An 18,076-nucleotide genomic window follows, 5' to 3' on the forward strand; every position below is an offset into this window, starting at 1 on the left:
GACCACATTATGCACTGAACCAGCATGCGGGACACAACTAACTGAGACTTGCATAAGGGTCCAATGCATTAGGATCCCTGAACTCACTTTCTCCCATGCGTCAACCAACAAAACTGGGAAATGTGTGCAAGCGCAGGACTGCAGAGTCAGGTTGATGGGATGTGGCGGATTTGCCCTCAGGATCACCAGATGACAACACCGTCCACCACCACTACCACCGTTCCAAGTACATTTGGGACTACTGAGTTCAAGGCTGAACAAACTGTATTACCTTGTCTAGAATTAAGTCTTGGACCTGGGGATAGACTTGTGCTAACTAAAGATGACAAGGTATTGAATGATAATGTACACCATGAGCTTGTACCCGTGGTCCTAAATATATCAGACATAGGCTTACTCTTATGGTGTTGGGCTAAAACCCAGGCATTGTATAGGACATTAGTAAAGCGAGTATTAAAGCAGGTAGCCCAATATAATGACAGGGATGCAAAGGCTCTTTCTCCTAGGAAAGGATGGAGGAAGCGTAGCCCAGTGAATGATGCCACCACAATATTTAATACAAGGACCTCATTTGTGAGCTCAATTGATTTAGCCTCAGTGGACCATAAGATCCGCAAATTAAGCACCCAACTCAAGAAAATATTAGAGAAGGAACAGGGAGTCCAAGACAGACAACTTGATACAGACCAAGACCTGACCCAGACGGTGCATGCCTCAGCAGTTGTATTGGAAAGTCACATACAGACTATTAATGAATTAATTAATGAAGGGCATAATGTCTCTCAGACAGCAGTCCGAAATTATGTCTGCAGTACCTATGGATCATGGGTGCTCGAGCAGACTCGAGAAAATCTAAGGCAAATACATAAGGGGGAGATACCCCTGTGGATCACCAAAGACCAACCTGTCCAGAAAGACAGGTGCAAGAATGACCAGTTGCCAATCAGAGGTTAGGTACGTGTGCATCCAATCAATGCGGAAAGTGTCGTGAAAAATAGTATGTTGCTTGATATGGTCCTGGCATTCCCTGTGCTAACAGAACTGACACCAGGTAGAACATTATACAGGGTGGATACATATGGGGTAGACGGGATCATTACTTAAGATACAATAAAATACTACCATACGCAGTAGAAATAGATGGGAAAAGATAGGTATTACCTGAGGCCGATGCAGTGTAGGATGCTTCTCAGTAGTGTGCCCCCATCCAATATATGAAACGGAAGAGGCCAGGTGTGGGTTTAATGAAATAGTTTCCATTGTACAAATGACTATCTAGGCTACAATGGAATCATGTTGCAAGCTTAGGAAAAGGGAGATATTGTATTACTACACCACAGCGGAAATACCTCCATGGGAACTGCCTATGCCCACTGACAAGTCACATTGTGTGTTTGCATCCACAAGTGCCACCCTGGGTGGGGCGGAGCTGGTGGTCATACACAAGCAGGAGATGGTTAGCGTGCAGATCCGAGAGGATATGAAAGATAACTTAACCCAATATATTGACCAGTTCTCCTACCCAATTCCACCTCTGCTCAAACACCTTACTGCAATACGGGAGGCAGTTCAGATGATGCACAGGGCCTACTGCACCGCAACAAAGGAGCAAGGGCATAACTAATGATATAGACCAAATAAACGAAACCACTTGGTGGGAGGACCTCTGGGACTGGGGTCTCAACATAAGAGATCCATCCAAGGATTAGGATTATCTCCTACACCTTGGTAATAGCCTTGTTAGTGCTGCTGCTGCACTTGACATGCCTCATGTAGTCTGAGAAAACAGCGAAAGGCCTACTCTGTAGCTAAGATGCCAAAATGTACGCAGGAGGAAGTAATTCTGAGAAAGGGGGGCCATGGCCCAAGAGGGAAGAATGTAGCCCTCAGCCAAAGGTAGTCAACCACTGGGCGGAGTTTGTGGGGGGGGGGGGGTGTGCAGCAGCCGGGTGAAAGTACATATATAGCCAGCCCTCTGCAAATCCAAGTCATCTGCCTGGCCAACACAAGGACGATGAAGAGCAGGGGTGGGGAGATATCATTGGCCAATTTGGGCTTGGAAGGCCAAAAGGGGGGATTGATCAGAACATACAAGATGCTTTTCATTTGTTAGCAAGGGTAACCTAAGTGTTTGGTAGCACAGCATGACAGCCGTAGTAGTTTTAGCCATGAAAGAGTGTTAGGTATGAGCCTGTAATGTGGAGGCTGCTGGGATATTTGACATATGTTAGCCTAGACAAAGGACACAGAAAAAACTAGTCCAGATTAGCTCACAGAGGGTGTGAAATCAGTGATTAGAGGTACATAGGTGTCAGTCATTAGAATGTTAAGTAAGATGAGAAAGGAGATCTACAACACTTAGCACTTATTGTGACAGCAATTGTAGGTAACGAGGTGTCCGTAACCAGAATGCAAAGGTACACAGCAGGATGGGACAGTTGATCTGAAACACTTTAGACCTATTTTGTGATAGATCATGAGCCTATTTGACCAAGAACACACCCACAGTCATGAAAGGACAAGGACTAACTGTATAAAAGACAACATAACAACTCAGTGGGAAGAGTATTGACTTGGATTGGATTGACTAAGACAGGCTTTCCCTGCATTCGCTTGAATAAACAATCAAAAACCGTACCCGAGTCTCTGAGATGTTTGATTTCACCGCAACAGTCTCATCCTCTAAAGGGTCAACATTCACTTTAGCTACACTCTTTGTTTTTATATATACTTGTAGATGCTCTTCTTGTCTTTCTAGTTTACTCTCATATTGTAATTTCTCCCTTTAAGTCATCCTTTGATGGTTTCTAAAATTTTCCTAATTTTCTGGCCTACCTCTAATCTTCACAGCATTCTAAACTCTTTCAATTTGATACCATCCTTAATAAACCACAGATGCTTCATCTTTCTCAGTGATGCTTTCTTTCTCAATGAAAATACCTTTGTTGAATATTATGTAATATCTCCTTAAATATCTGTTAATGATCTACTATCATATGTTTTAACTCATTTCCCAGTCTTCATACCTTTGTAATTGCCTTTAAGTTTACGACACTAGTTTCAGACCCAAGTTTTGCACAAACTGAATACGAAATTCTATGATGTTATGATCACTTCACCATTGAGGAACCTTTACTAAGATCATTAGTTAATCCTGTCTCGTTACACATTACTAGATCTAAAACAGCCTGTTCCTTGGTTGGTCCCACAACATATTGTTCTAGGAAACTGTCCCAAATACATTCTACAAATTCACACTCAAGGGTACCTTCGCCAATTTGATTTTTCCAATTCTTATAAAGATTAAAATTGCTCATGATTATGGAGTACATTTCTCACAAATCCCCATTATTTCTTGATTTATACTCTTTCCCACAGTGTAGCTATTGTTTGGGGCCTATAATTTACTCATACCAGTGGAGTCTTTGCCTTGCTATTTCTTATTTCCACCCAAATTGATTCTGCATTTTGATCTTCTGAACCAAGATAATTTCTCACTACTGTATTGATCTCATGCTTTATTAACAGAGCTAACCAACCTCTCCTTTTTCTCTATCCTTCCAAAATGTCAAATACCCTTGAATATTCAGTTCCAAGGTCTTAGCCATCACAGAGATATGGTTGCAAGGTGACAATCATTTCATACTTATTTATTTCTATTTGTGCTATCAATTCATCTATCTCGTTAGAAATATTGTGTGCATTCAGATAAAGAGCCTTTAGTTCTGCATTTTTACAATTTTTCCCTACTCTGATTCTATTTGTTGGTGCATTATTTTGTTTGTATGCTCTGTCCTTTCCTGTCACACTCTGGTTATCATTACCTGCATTGTTACTTTGCAGTATTGCCTTGTCCTTTCTCGTTAACTTTCTAAATCTCCCCTTACATGTCTGGCATCATCTGTTGGGTTAGAAGTATACTAATGCAAGAAGCATCCAGGGCACATTCTTTAAAAGTATTCCTCATTTTTACTACATATATTACTTTTATTTCAGTCTATCATGGCAATGTTAAAAAAAAATCACCCAATATTATACCCTGCTTTTCTTGCAAATCTTCAAGGGCTGAATTTTGCTCTCAGCAGTGAAGCAACATTGCTTGCTGCTTACCTCAAAGAAAGCTACCCACAAAGATCCAGCAACCTCTATCACATCGCTTTCCCTTTCCCAACGCCAGTTTAAATCTGGCATCAAGTCAAGGGGAAATCTCAGTGTGCAGGGGAATTAAAACAGCAAGCAGATAAGCAGCCAATCACATTGAAGTATTCATGCACAGCAAACCAGAAGTTAAAAGCACTTGACATCTTTCACTTAGCTTCTATGTTAATCTATTTACTTTGCTAAAATAAACTAATTTTAAAAATCTTTAATATAAATTGGCATTTATCATTCTAGAGAGACTTTACATTCCACAAATTTATACCTCATTCAACAAGATGTAATATTTTCAAGAGTCTTTATAGGCAGGCTGACAGCACAAGGGTGGTGTTCTTATCAATTCAATCGATCTTCCATTGATTACAGCCTGAGTGAATCCCCTAGAGAAGCACAGACTCAATGAAAGCAATATCTGGATGTAGAAGTGCAGACTCCCGAAGTTGCTCTCAGTTTCCATAAAATAGTGATTGCAAACGCTGTCAGTTTAATTGTCATTCCTACCGCATACATCTGGGTCACAATGTCTGCTCCTAACCTTCACCCTTGCCATTCAGATCATTGTAAATATATGACTCTTACTTTCCTTTCTCATATATTACCCTGGGCTGCAACGTGTTAGTTATAGTCTACTTAACAGAACAAATTGAGTACTGAATAAATCCTTTCTCTTTCAGCTTTTCTCATGTTACTTGGGGTTGCCACAATACAGTTGATTACCATTCATATCAACCATCATTTATTTTTGGATTTGCAAACCAGCAAAGGATGACTTAAAGGGAGAAATTACAATATGAGAGTAAGCTAGTAAAAAATATAAAAACAGATAGCAAGAGCTTCTGGATTTGGCAGGTGGTTTTATGCCAGATGCCCACCCTGCCACTAACTGCTCCTATTTATCCAAGCTGGGGACCAGCACCAATACACGCTGGCTTGATTGCACCAGTGGTTGGGTTTGAACACTGAATGAGTGTCAAGCAAAAAAAAAAGCAATAGAAAATCATAAGTCTGAGAAGACAGCTTCCCTATTTTGATAATCTGTGTCTGCCTAAACTATAACGCAACAGTTAAAGAAAACCTCCATACACCATACCAATACAGCATTAACCCTGACCTGAAAGAGCAAGAACTAATGTGACATTTTGTTTCCAACAGCTATTCTAATTCTGTTTAATGCCCATCTGTACCAAATCATATTTTAAAAATACATAATTATGTTTTTAATCACAAAACATCCACTGAAAATAAAACTCATTAGTTATCATCGGTAATAATCAAAGAATATCCTGCCCTTTAATCCAGCTAATAGTTATATGATGAGGAAGTAGAGCTATAATAAAGTTTTATTAATAGGCATTGAAACACACCTGTAAACGCTTATGGAGAAAAGCTGCTAAAAACAACAATGGGAAGAACTAGGACAAAGATGAGTAAGTTGATTAGTGTGTAACATCCTCTTCTCAGTGGCCAAGATTTGAATACAGACCAAACTATTGGAATGCATTATTTAACAAGCAAATGTTGCATTTGTGCTAAATTTTTATTTCAAACATATCCTATTAATGAATGCTTTGGGATGGATATGAAAAAAGGATATTTAACTCTTCTGTACTGCAGTTGCACAGACCTATGAAGAGTGTCGCCATGTTGGTATGTCTTATTTAAGAACGTGACAAAAATGCAAAAAATGTTCTATCCACAGCAAGGGCATTGTACAAGAAGAAAAAAAAAGACAAAATCCATCACAAACCTATGATTCTCACCATTCAGCTCTCAGATTTTAGTAAGAAAAGCTCTAATTGTGCTCCAGGATCTACGTGTTTCAGCAGCTTATAATATTATTAAGACAAAATCAGTCAGTGTATTATTACCTTTTAAATTTATCTTTTCTGTCTTTTACTTCATCAGCTTCGTTATGTGTGAAAAGGTCAACAATACGTGAGGCCAGAGTCCCATTAATACAGTTCATATTGCAAGGAGTAGCTACAATGGCACTCATATTTTTATGACAGTAACGCATACATTCTTCAACCTAAAACAATGAAGAACAAACATAACAAGGGCACTCAATGTAAACATTCATTCACAGGAATCGTGCAGTTGCTACACAATTCCTTTGTTCATTACCATATTTACAAAATTTTGAGAGGTAGAAAATGTAGATTTCAGCACATTTACTGCTACAGATGGCTGACAGGCCTTAAACATTTCAAGCAGAAAAAAATCTTCAAAGCAATACACATCAGCTTTACACCAGTTACATTTTTATTTTCACATTTAAGTCATAAATTCTCCTCTTTACTGTCCAAAAGAAACCACATATTGTAATGGTTTCCAGTATATTTGCTCATAAAAGTAAATTATGTCAGGCACAATAGGAATCAAATATAACCAGAGTGAAATGGAGATGCAATTCACTTAACTCGTGAATGATACAATTTGCTTAATTATTGAATGACACAATGAACAAACCACTGCAACAGAATTTTGCACAAAGTAGCTTGACCTCCATATTATTCTATTGCTATTAATACAGCTAACAATTCGAAGAAAATGTTGCATATGTGCTACATTTTTATTTCATAAATATATCCTATTCTATGAAAGTGAATATTTAAGGTGGCATGCAATGGAATTATCTGTTGCAAGTCAGGACAGGCATAAACATTTTTTAAGAAACTATTTTCATATTGAATGATAATTAAGGCAATCTTGGAAGTCAACTGAAAATTGAGGCCTCAGAATACTATTAGGTATGTTTGTGAACTATGTTAGAATATTGTACATATCTGACACACACATACACACCGCATTCAAAAGAACAGTGGTGATGTTTTCTCTTTACTGCACCCTCTTGATCAAAAAAAGCTGACTGGCTATTCTAGGGATTGAGGAAGTCAGCTGAATCATTCCCTTGCCCTCAACTTCCCCCCCATAAGAATCAATAATTCATATAAACTACATGGTTATAGTTAATACACATGCAATTGCAACTTTATATTTACATAAAGTACACACATTATAAAGTTGCACTGACCATTCATTAACAGCTTTTTTAAACAAATATGGTATCTTTTTTATTGCTCTGCATCATAAACAAATGGCTGATTCCATTTAAAATAGACACACATTGTACAACTAAGATTAATCAGTATCAGATTAAAAGGCAAACAAATCACAGCAAAACAGACAAGCTGGCAAACTAAGTAATACTTTATCCTATTTAAAATTAGAAAGTTAATGCACTCACCAACGAATCCATTTTCAAAAATTCAGATGAAATGAGGATTGAAATAACATTGTTGGGCTCTAAAATAAAGAAAAAAGCCAAAAATGCCACTCAGCTGCTAACTGTAACTACAAGCTTCCTAAACACAAAAGAGGTCATTTATGAAAGTCATTATGAAATTGCACATTTTACACACATTCAGAATAGGCAAAATTAATTCCAGTATTAACAGATGCTATCAATTTTGTTTAAAACAATGTCATATTGGAATTTTCCAAAAATCTTAACGTCCACAGAATACTTTACGTATCCGGTAGGAAATATTCTGCCAAAAACCTGCATGTTGGTGGTACAATTATTGCAATTCCACTATTAAAATATTCCTGAAAAAAAGACATTTTGTCAAAGCTTTTCAAAGCTGCCTGTTTTAAAATTTCAAACAATACTTGGCAGTTAACTGTCAGTCACCATTGCATTGGCCATGGCAATGCCTCTACCAGTGTCCACTTGCCAACCAATCAGCACTCTCTTCGCATACAGTATAAAGTTGCTGCCTCCCCTGACATCGACATTCTTGTGATTGTCCTGATGAGTGTAAGACAAAAAACTTCGACAAAATGCCTTTTTTCAGCAACACTCAAGTTCAGTACTGTCAAACGACTATCTATTAGAATAATCAAACACAAATTTGATGAAGATGTACAGTTTGGTAGGTTTTAGGGAATTACATAACTGAGACTCAATTTTAATTTTCTCCATGAATACCACCAACTACTAACTATTGATCCATAAAGTCACAAGGTGAGCATGGACCAAATCAGTTCAGTCAGGATGATAGCTCCCTGATTTTCCCTGTTGACACCATAAATTAAACAGAGAAGCAGCAGAATTAAAGTTCTGAAAATTGGATGGCCTTTTTTTAAATTCTTCAACGGGATGTGAGCATTGCTGGCTAGACCAGCATTTATTGCCCATCCCTAATTGCCTTTGAGAAGGTGGTGGTGAGCTGCTTTCTTGAACTGCTGCAGTCCATGTGGTGTAGGTACACCCACAGTGCTGTTAGGGACCCAGCGACAGTGAAGGAACGGCAATATATTTACAAGTCAGGATAGTGAGCGGCTTTGAGGGGGACTTCCAGGTGGTGGTGTTCCCATCTCCCTGCTGCCCTTGTCCTTCTGGATGGTAGTGGTCATGGGTTTGGAAGGTGCTGTCTCAGGAGGCTTGGTGAGTTCCTGCAGTGCATCTTTTAGATAGTACACACTACTACCACTATGTGTCAGTGGTGGAGGGAGTGAATGTTTGTGGATGGAGTGTCAATCAAGCAGGCTGCTTTGTCCTGGATGGTGTCAAGCTTATTGAGTGGTGTCGGAGCTGCACTCACCCAGGCAAGTGGAGAGTGTTCCAGCATACTCCTGACTTATGCCTTGCAGTTGCTCAATAGGCTTTGAGGAGTCAGGTGGTGAGTTGCTTGCTGCAGGATTCCCAGCCTCTGACCTGCTCTTGTAGCCCCAGTAATTATATGGTTAGTTCAATTCAATTTCTGGTCAATGATATGTCCCAGGCTGTTGATAGTGGAGTATTCAGTGATGGTAATGCCATTGAATGTCAAGGGTTGATGGTTAGATTCTCTCTTGTTGGAGATGGTCATTGCTTGGCACTTATATGGCACGAATGTTACTTGCCACTTATCAGCCCAAGCATGTCAAGTCCTGACTGAACTTGTGACTTCGCAAACTGTAAGCTGCTAGGCTACATCTGGACCCCATTGACTTAAGCGTCAATATTCTCACCCAAAGAAAAGATTCCATTCTTTCTCCTCTCCAGCTTTTGGTCCTGGTGCGCTCTCTCCTTGCTTCAGATTTGAGTTTCATCCTACTCTGCATTCCCTCCCTGATCCAACTTCAGATCTCATTACTTTTATTCAGACCCAATTCCCCGAGTTTCAATGACACCCATGTGCATTATAGGTGTTTATGGATGTGTTAGTATCATTCATGGTTGCTACTTTGGATCTGTCTGCATATGGACAGGAAGGCTATTTGGCCCAGGATACAAGTTCTAGGTTGTGTACTCCTTCCCAGAAAGACACCAGCCCTTCCTCCAACTTACCCTAAACTATGCTGCTTCTCATGCCAAATTCTGTTCTCTCCCAGGTTAGTCTCTGGCCATTTCCCTTGCATCTTGGCAAAAATCTGCTTTTCTTCACATCCATGCATATTACAATACCGCAAAAATTGCCTCCTCCCACTCAACCCCAGTTTTCCTCTACCTGACCCAGATCACCACCTTTCGTCTCATCTTACTGAATGCTCTATGTATTAAGTATATAAAAGATATAAATTCAATAAAGGAACATATAGGCACAATTGGAAACAGAAAGACAGATTCATAGAAAGACCAAAGACAAAGAATGAGATTTGAAGGCTAAGCCATTCATGAACACTACAGAGAGCAACAGTTTCTTTCCTCCAGAGAAATAAAGTGGCACTTGGAGAAAGAGAATTTTAATTTTCTTTGTGAGCAACATGGACAACCAGTTAGTAATAATTCTTTTGTTTGAGAATTTACAACAAATTTAATTTTTTGAATCTCTAGAATGACAGCTAATGATGGTGGTTATGATTATAGAGATTTGCAGATTTCTCCTATGGTGGCAGATCATAATGTTGTCCCTATGGCAGATGCTAATTCAAGAGATTCTTAAGCCACTTACTAGGGAAGAGTACCTGTGATGATTTGCCATTGCCTTACTCAAGGTTATTTCACTCTGGGGTGCATTCTACTAGATGAGTTCAATCAAGACTAAAGAGCCCATTTAATCTTTATGATGACAGGCTTCCATCTGCACCCAGCAGACTCAAGTAATTCCATGAGTATCAACCCAGTATTCATGATGGTGCTTTGGTTTCCTCTCACTGGGACTGTCTGGAGTGGGGCTGAACTGAACCCTTCTGACCTCAAAGGCAGAAATACTACCAGTGAGGCAAGTGTTAACTCATCAGACGCAAGGATATCAACCCAGCATTCAGAGACTATATTTTAGCTCCTATTTCCCAAGAGCTGGCTGGAGTGGGACTCAAACTCTTCAAAGGTTTGTTCCCTTTTAGGTGTCAGCAGCATAAAACAGTGAAGAAGGCATCCTTTTTGACCAACTTTCTCATATGAGAAAAGGAAGCCTTTCTTAGATATTTTGGAAATATTACTTTATTTACTCATGTTCATGATCTTAACATACCTGTTACACCTTTATGGTATCCAAATACTCTCATTTAAATAAATTTCACTGACTAGAATCTCAAAATTACAATGTTGTAATTTATTTATAGGTATTAACTATAATTATTCTATTGTGCATCACCGAGAAATTGAGCATTCTATTGTATACGGGGTATAAGGGAAGGGTAGCACCTCTCACCATCAGGCTCGCTGCACTCTCTGAAGTAGCTCATCCTGTATTAGTCCTCACCTTCACCCAGCTCTCACGTGACTTCAAATAGCTATTAGCATGCCTCAGCGGCCTCCCCCCAGTAATTCAGTTCAATAAGTGGACCAATCCAGGTGAGGGTAACTATCTGGTCTCCTACCCTTAGCGACTTACGGATTTGTCTACCCTGGCATTTTTTTTCTTTATCCTTTTATGGGATGTGGGTATTGCTGGCAAGGCCAGCATTTGTTGTCTATCTCTAGTTGCCCTTGCACTGAGCGGATTGCTAGGCCATTTCAGAGGGCAGTTAAGAGTAAACCACATTGCTGTGGGTCTCATGTAGGCCAGTGGGGCGAGGATGTCAGATTTCCTTCCCTAAAGGATATTAGTAAACCAGATGGGCTTTTACAACAGTTGGTGACAGCTGGTATGGTCACCATTACTGAGGCTAGCTTTATATTCCAGATTTATTAATTGAATTTAAATTCCATCAGCTGCTGTGGTGGGATTTGAACCTATATCCCCAGAGTATTAGGGTGGACCTTTAGATTACTTGTTCAACGGCCACTACGCCACCACCTCCTCATGCGAAGACTAATTCCAGAAGATTGGGCAGATGAGACGATTCCACATCTAATGGTCTTGAAAGCAGTTCAGCACCTTGTTGAAGAATGCATAGCACACAAGACACAGGTGATGTCCTGGTCACCCCCTGCATCCAGATCCATCTCCAGCCATTTAGATTCATCTTGATTCTGGACCAAGATAGGTCAGGATGAGAGAGTGAGACCGATGATGCACAAATCTCCTTCGCTATAATCTAATTCATGTGCAAGTCATGTTCATCATCTTTCTATCACCTGTAATTTATCAGTCTGTCACAAGTCCTGTGGCAATGGGGAAGTGACGTAGCAGCAGATGCAGATTCGCTGGGAGCTGTAGCCACAAACCTGTACACAGGTGGCTCAGGCCACAGGGTTGTTTTTCACTGGAAAGGAGTAAAAGTAGAACTCAGCAGCCCACTGGGCAACTGAACGGCCCTTTTCAGGACCAAACCGCTCACCTCCCTAGTATGAGGGAGAGACTAGAAAAGGTGCCCTAAACATTGCTCACCTATCCTGGACAGCAGGCTACAGCTGTCGGGGCTTCCACCAACTTGGTCCAAAGTCAATCTCAAAAGCATAAAAGGTGACACTGGTCACCATTGGCGTATGGAACGTATACAACCTCATGGAAAATGCCACAGCCAACAGAGTGGAGAGAAGAGCTGCTCTTGTCAGTAGAGAACTGGCTAGGTACAATGTCCAGATTGCCTCCCTCAGCAAGACTTGCCTACCTGAGTAGGGTCAGTTCAAGATAATCAACGCAGGTTACACATTCTTTTGAGTGGCCGCGGTAAAAAAGAACGGCGTGATACTTGTGTGAGCTTTCCTGTCATGAGCTATCTCATCAGCGAGTTGACTTGCCTTCCCAAGTGAGTTAATGATTGTCTGATGGTGGTTAAACTTCCCCTGCACAACAATACGCAAGCAACTTTCAGCAGTATGTATGCCCCTACCATAATCAACTCTGATGAAGTCATAGATAAATTCTATAATAACCTCCAATCCTTGATTGTTAGTGTGGCAAAGTCAGACAAGCTTACAATTCTTAGCAACTTCAACACAAGAGTTGGTGCAGATCACCAGGCATGGGAAGGGGTCATTGGAAAAAACAGGGTTGGCAGGTGCTACAGCAACAGCCTCCTCTTGCTGAAGCTGTGTTCTGAGCATGAGCTCTTAATCACCACAGTTTTCGCCTCCCTAATTGCAACCTGACATCTTGGATGCATCCCCATTCTATGCTTTGGCATCTAATCAGCAGGAAAAAGGCCACACATGATGTGCATGTAACAAAAGCCATGTGCGGTGCTGACTGCTGAACTGGACACCATCTCATCATTTTAAAGCTAAACCTCAATCTATTCCTTTAGATGCCTCTAGGGCATGAAGGTCCAGAAGCATCTCAATGTCCCAAGGTTCAAAACAGGCAATCATGAAGGAGCCTTTCTCAGAAAAACTTGAGAGTCACCTGTGTACAGCAAAAATGGACACACACTGCATGGAGGATGAAGGGTGACCTTTAGGGATACAGTGTATTTTATGGCTCTAAAGGAACTTGGCCATCCTATAAGCAAGACTAGTTCAACGAAAACAATTATGTGATCAAGAAACTACAGGAGGAGAAACATCACCTCTACAGGGTTTACCTCAATGAAAAGTCATTGCCATCCAAGCACAATGCCTACCAAAACATCCATAGGATTGTCCAATGCAAGCTTCAGAGAGATGCAAGACACTTGGCTGAATCAGAAAGCAAACAAACTTCAGTTACATTCAGGCCGCAAAGTCTGGATGAGATTCTGCAATGCTCTGAAATCTTTTTATGGGCTCCAGTCTAATGGTTAATCACAAATCCTCGGTGCCAACAATGCTCACAGAAAAAGCCCAAATTCTAGAAAAATGGGCAAAGCGTTTTAATGGCATCCTTAATCAGCCTTCACCTATGAAATGAAGACAGCTACAGGTTGCCTTCAACTATTCTCTTGATGACCCTCCCATACTGTTAGGGCGAAAGCTATCAAACTGCTGTCCAGCACCAAAGCTCTAGGTGCTGATGCTAACCCAGCTGATTTCTACAAGTCCAGAGGCTCAAAGCCTGGTTAAGAAGCTTACTGAACTCGATCAACATGGGAAGCAAGGAAGCATCCCACAAGAATACAGATGCCTCCATTCTCTACCTGTACAAGTGGAAAGGAACTCACCAATCTTGCCATCAGCACGGAGAAACCTCACTCCTCTCCATCACTAGAAAATCACTAGAATCCTGTTTAACCTCTTAGTGCAACGTCTCGACTTACTACCAGAGAATCAGTGTGGTTTCAGAAAAGGTTAAGGAACCACTGACATGGTGTTCACATTTAGATAGCTCCAGGAGAAATGCCAAGAACAGAACATGGACCTCTACACCATGTTTGTTGACCTGACCAAGGCCTTCAACACAGTCAGCTGTGAGGGCCTTTGGAAGGTAATGGAGAAATTCGGTTGCCCTGAGAAATTCATCACAATGGTTTGACAGTTCCACGACAGCATGCTCACGCATGTCCTGGATGACAGTGAGTCTCCTGAGCCATTCCCAGTCACTAATTAAGTTAAGCAGGGCTGCATGCTAGCACTAAGCCTTTTCAGCATGTTTTCCTCCACCATGATCTCAGGTGCCTTCCATGATTGAAATCAAAAATTGCATGGATAGGAAGGTGCTCAATCTGAGACGACTAAGGGCAAAGATTAAGGTCTCCAAGGACATACTTTGCAATTTCCTGTTTAACAATGACTGTGCGCTAGCTGCCAGATCAGAGCTGGACACGTAATGTAGCATGGACTTGATTTCCAATGCATGTGGCAACTTCAGCCTTATGATCAGCATGAAGAAAATTGAAGTGATGTGCCAGCCGGCTCCAGGAAAGCCTTTTCTCAAGCCCAAGGTTTCAGTCCATGACCAGAACCTGTCAAAAGCAGATAAGTTTACTTATCTCGACAGCACGCCCTCTCGAACTGTCTATATCGATGATGAGACTATTACCATCCCAGTAGAGACAAATAATTTCTTTAAAAATAAAATCAAATTACCAGTGACCAACTTAAAGAATTGCACAACAAGATTTAAGATATTTACTGTAACAAACCAACTTATTTTCTTATTCATTCATGGGATGTGGGTTAGGCCAGCATTTATTGCCCATCCCTAATTGCCCTTGAAGGTGGTAGAGAGCTGCCTTCTTGAACTGCTGCAGTCCATGTGGTATAGATGCACCCATAGTGCTGGGGAGGTGGTGGGGAGTTCCAGGATTTTGACTCAGCGACAGTGAAGGAACAGCAATATATTTCCAATTCAGGATGGTGAGAGGCTTGGAGGGGAATTTTCAGGTGATGGCATTCCCATGTATCTGCTGCTCTTGTCCTTCTAGATGGTAACGGTCGTGGGTCTGGAATGTGCTGACTAAAGAGCCTTGATAAGTTCCTGCAATGCATCTTTTGGATAGTACACACTACTACCACTGTGTGTCAGTAGTAGAGGGAATGAATGTTTGTGGATAGGCTGCTTTGTCCTGGACGGTGTCAAGCTTATTGAGTGTTATTGGAGCTGCACTCATTCAGGCAAGTGTAGAATATTCCATCACACTCTAGACTTGTGCCTTGTAGATGGTGGACAGGGTTTGGGGACTCAGGAGATTAGTTACTCGCCACAGGGTTCCTAGCCCCTGACCTGCTCTTGTAGCTACAGTGTTTGTACGGCTAGTCCAGTTCAGTTTCCGGTCAATGGTAACCCCAGGATATTGATAGTGGGGGATTCAGCAATTGTAATGGTGATGGTTAGATTCTCTCTTGCTGGAAATGGTCACTGCCTGGCATGTCTATGATATGAATGTTACTTGCCACTTGTCATCCCAAGCCTGGATATTGTCCAGGTCTTGCTGCATTTGGACAGGGACTGCTTTAGTATTTAAGTGGTCGCAAATGGTGCTGAACATTGTGCAATCAGCAGCAAACACTTCTGCCCTTATGATGGAAGGAAGGTAATTGATGAAGTAGCTGAAGGTGGTTGGACCTAGGACACTACCTTGAAGAACTCCTGCAGTGATGTACTGGAATTGAGATGATTGACCTCCACCAATCACAACCATCTTGCTTTGTGCTAGGTATGACTCCGACCAGCGGAGAGTTTTCCCTCCAATTCCCGTTGACTCCAGTTTTGCTCGGGGTCCTTGATTCTATACTCAGCCAAATGCTGCCTTGATGTCAAGGGCAGTCACTCTCACCTCACCTCTGGAGTTCAGCTCTTATGTCCATATTTGAACTAGGGCTGTAACGAGGTCAAACTAAAATCAACATGGACTAAACATTACTTAGTAGGCAACTAATATTCTGCTAGTCACTTTCAGTTTTCGATCGGCTCGCTTATACCCATTTTGCTCAGTTCTAATCCTGTGACCAAAGGTTTATTTTCAGTAAAAAGGCCCACTCTGGTTATTCCTTCTCCCGCCTCACCAGGGCAAATCCTTATATCGCTGCAGATTCCTTCTCTACAACCAGTGGATCAGTTTACCCCAGCACTCTGTCCGGTAGCTAGCACAGAAAACAGCCTTTTCTCCTGCAGGTCACAGCAGCTGCTGTTTCTTCTCTTTCTCTGCTGCTGTTCAAAGTTTCTGAGACAAAAAGTCTGCAATAACAATAACATACACTCTACCTTTGTTTTCACCACAAGGCCTGAGCTCCCTGGTCCCCATGGGATCCAAGCCATGCAGGCCTGTTTGCAGCAGAACCTTCTGGGTGCAGATCGGCCTTAGCAGTCACCTACAAACCCACAGAAACCCTGCCAAACACCCCAGATGATGGACATGGTCATCTTCACCTTGAAGGACGAACTTCATTAAGTGTTTTGGCCTGCAGTGGTTTAAAAACTGCCTCAGACTTCAAAAGGTATTTAGCATCTGATGCGTTACCAAATTTTCTCTTAATCACATTAATTCTGAACAAATAACACATTATATGGATAACTATTTTTAATTAATGTTTCTTTACCTAACAGAACACTTTCTATTGTGCAATGTGTTTGAGTGAGTTTAACTTTTTTTTATTAAGTTAATAAATTCTAATAAAGATTGTACTGCCCCTTAATTTGAGCAAAACATATATAATTGGGTTTCACTTCAATATGATCTTTTTCAAAGATTTGAGATAATGTAATTACAGTCCATCCTTAATTCATGTCGCTTAATGAATTATCTGGTAGCTTGACTTTTAAAAAATTAAATTTCAATTTTGTTACTTAATTTATTGCTTAAATCAAATTATTTAATAATTTGACTCTTAGTGCAAATCATCCGAGTAGCCTGAACTACAAAATAATCATGCATATAGTCTTTTTGGCTTCTTTGGAATAACTCAATAGTTGTACCCAACTGGTTGGCCATTAAAAATGCAGATAAACAAATTAATATACCGCCCAAAACTGTGGGACTGGAATGATAAATAGAATGTAAAGAAATATCTAAAATTTGCTGATTTAAAAAAAAGAGTTTAAGTGTGACTACCTACAAACAAGCAATAGTTATTATAAACTGAAAACATTTCAAACACAAATAGGTGGCTTAATTTAAAAGGACAAGGCAAAAAAGTTGCAAATCTAGCTCTAGTAATCAGGACAAATATGCATTCTAACGTTTCTTTCTAGCTTTTTAATTTGATAATTGCCTATCCTATTAAAAACTACTGACAGGAAACGGATCTTGCACATGACAGTAATTATTGTAAGGTCTGATATACAAATTGCAGCTTCACATGTTCCTATGCTTTTTTTTATATATGGGGTGGAACTTGTATTCCAAGTTTTATTGTTCCTCTCCCGCAATTTATAAATGATTCTTCACTGCTCTACCACCCTGCACCTGCCGTTCATGTACTTCTGCATCAAAAAATACCTCATTATGATGCTGGGCATGCAAGCTGTGTCAATCTGAATTAATCACTTGAAGACAAATATGGCTTCTGAAGGGTGATTAGTACCATTTGGCAATTCCTTCAAGTGCCACTGCTAAGACAGAAAACTCACCGACATAGGGAGTAGCACTATAAACATCTTAGCATCATGTTACAGTTGGGTGTACTTTTTTTTCCAAGCAAAGCCCTTTCCAATATCTGGAAGCTAAAATATGACTAATGCTCTATTCATGTTTTTAAAAGGAAGTTTGTATATAGGCAGCAAATGTATTAAGTTACTAAAATCTATTACAACTTTTTTCATTTTCTCTTTACTGTCACCTTGCTCACGATTAATAAGTACTATTAAATAAAACTCAAGATAGTCAAATCTGGTTGAAAGGTAGTCATGCTTATGTACACGTACATACGACACAACAAGCAAAAGCAAATGAACTAGCAAGACCATGAGATACAAACACAATTGTAGATTACAAAGCAAATTAGAGTATTAAGTCCTAATTAATGCACAAGATGAAGGCATTTGGTTTTTGTTAAAATGTCTCAATGTGAGAACACAACGATGGCAAAAAAAGTGCAATTGTGGATGTAAAAGTGGCTAAGCCAGTGCTACTTATCAGCACAAATGTGTAACTTCTTGAAAAAAGATTTGTAACTTGGCAGGGGGAGGGAGGAGGGAGTATAAAGTAACGACACTATAAGAAAAGTTAAACAAATGTATAAATATAT

At 40.3% G+C, this 18,076-nt stretch overlaps 1 protein-coding gene across 15 annotated transcripts in view; it reads right to left on the reverse strand.

Annotated features, from left to right (window-relative positions):
- The window catches only part of sanbr (SANT and BTB domain regulator of CSR), a 139,113-nt gene that overhangs the window by 99,843 nt on the left and 21,194 nt on the right, over positions 1 to 18,076 (reverse strand). For all 15 annotated transcript variants that reach the window (XR_005942414.1, XR_005942409.1, XR_005942410.1 and 12 more), the window contains 2 exons: positions 7,406 to 7,464; positions 6,027 to 6,187 (listed from right to left, as the gene is read on the reverse strand). Coding sequence is in view for 9 of the 15 variants with exons in the window: in XM_041182960.1 (XP_041038894.1) it covers positions 6,027 to 6,187; positions 7,406 to 7,464 (220 nt within the window). In the remaining 6 variants the exon portion in view is untranslated. The remainder of the gene's footprint in view (positions 1 to 6,026; positions 6,188 to 7,405; positions 7,465 to 18,076) is intronic.

This window comes from Carcharodon carcharias, chromosome 2, assembly GCF_017639515.1.
Source record: "Carcharodon carcharias isolate sCarCar2 chromosome 2, sCarCar2.pri, whole genome shotgun sequence".
NCBI classification, from domain to species: Eukaryota; Metazoa; Chordata; class Chondrichthyes; order Lamniformes; family Lamnidae; genus Carcharodon; species Carcharodon carcharias.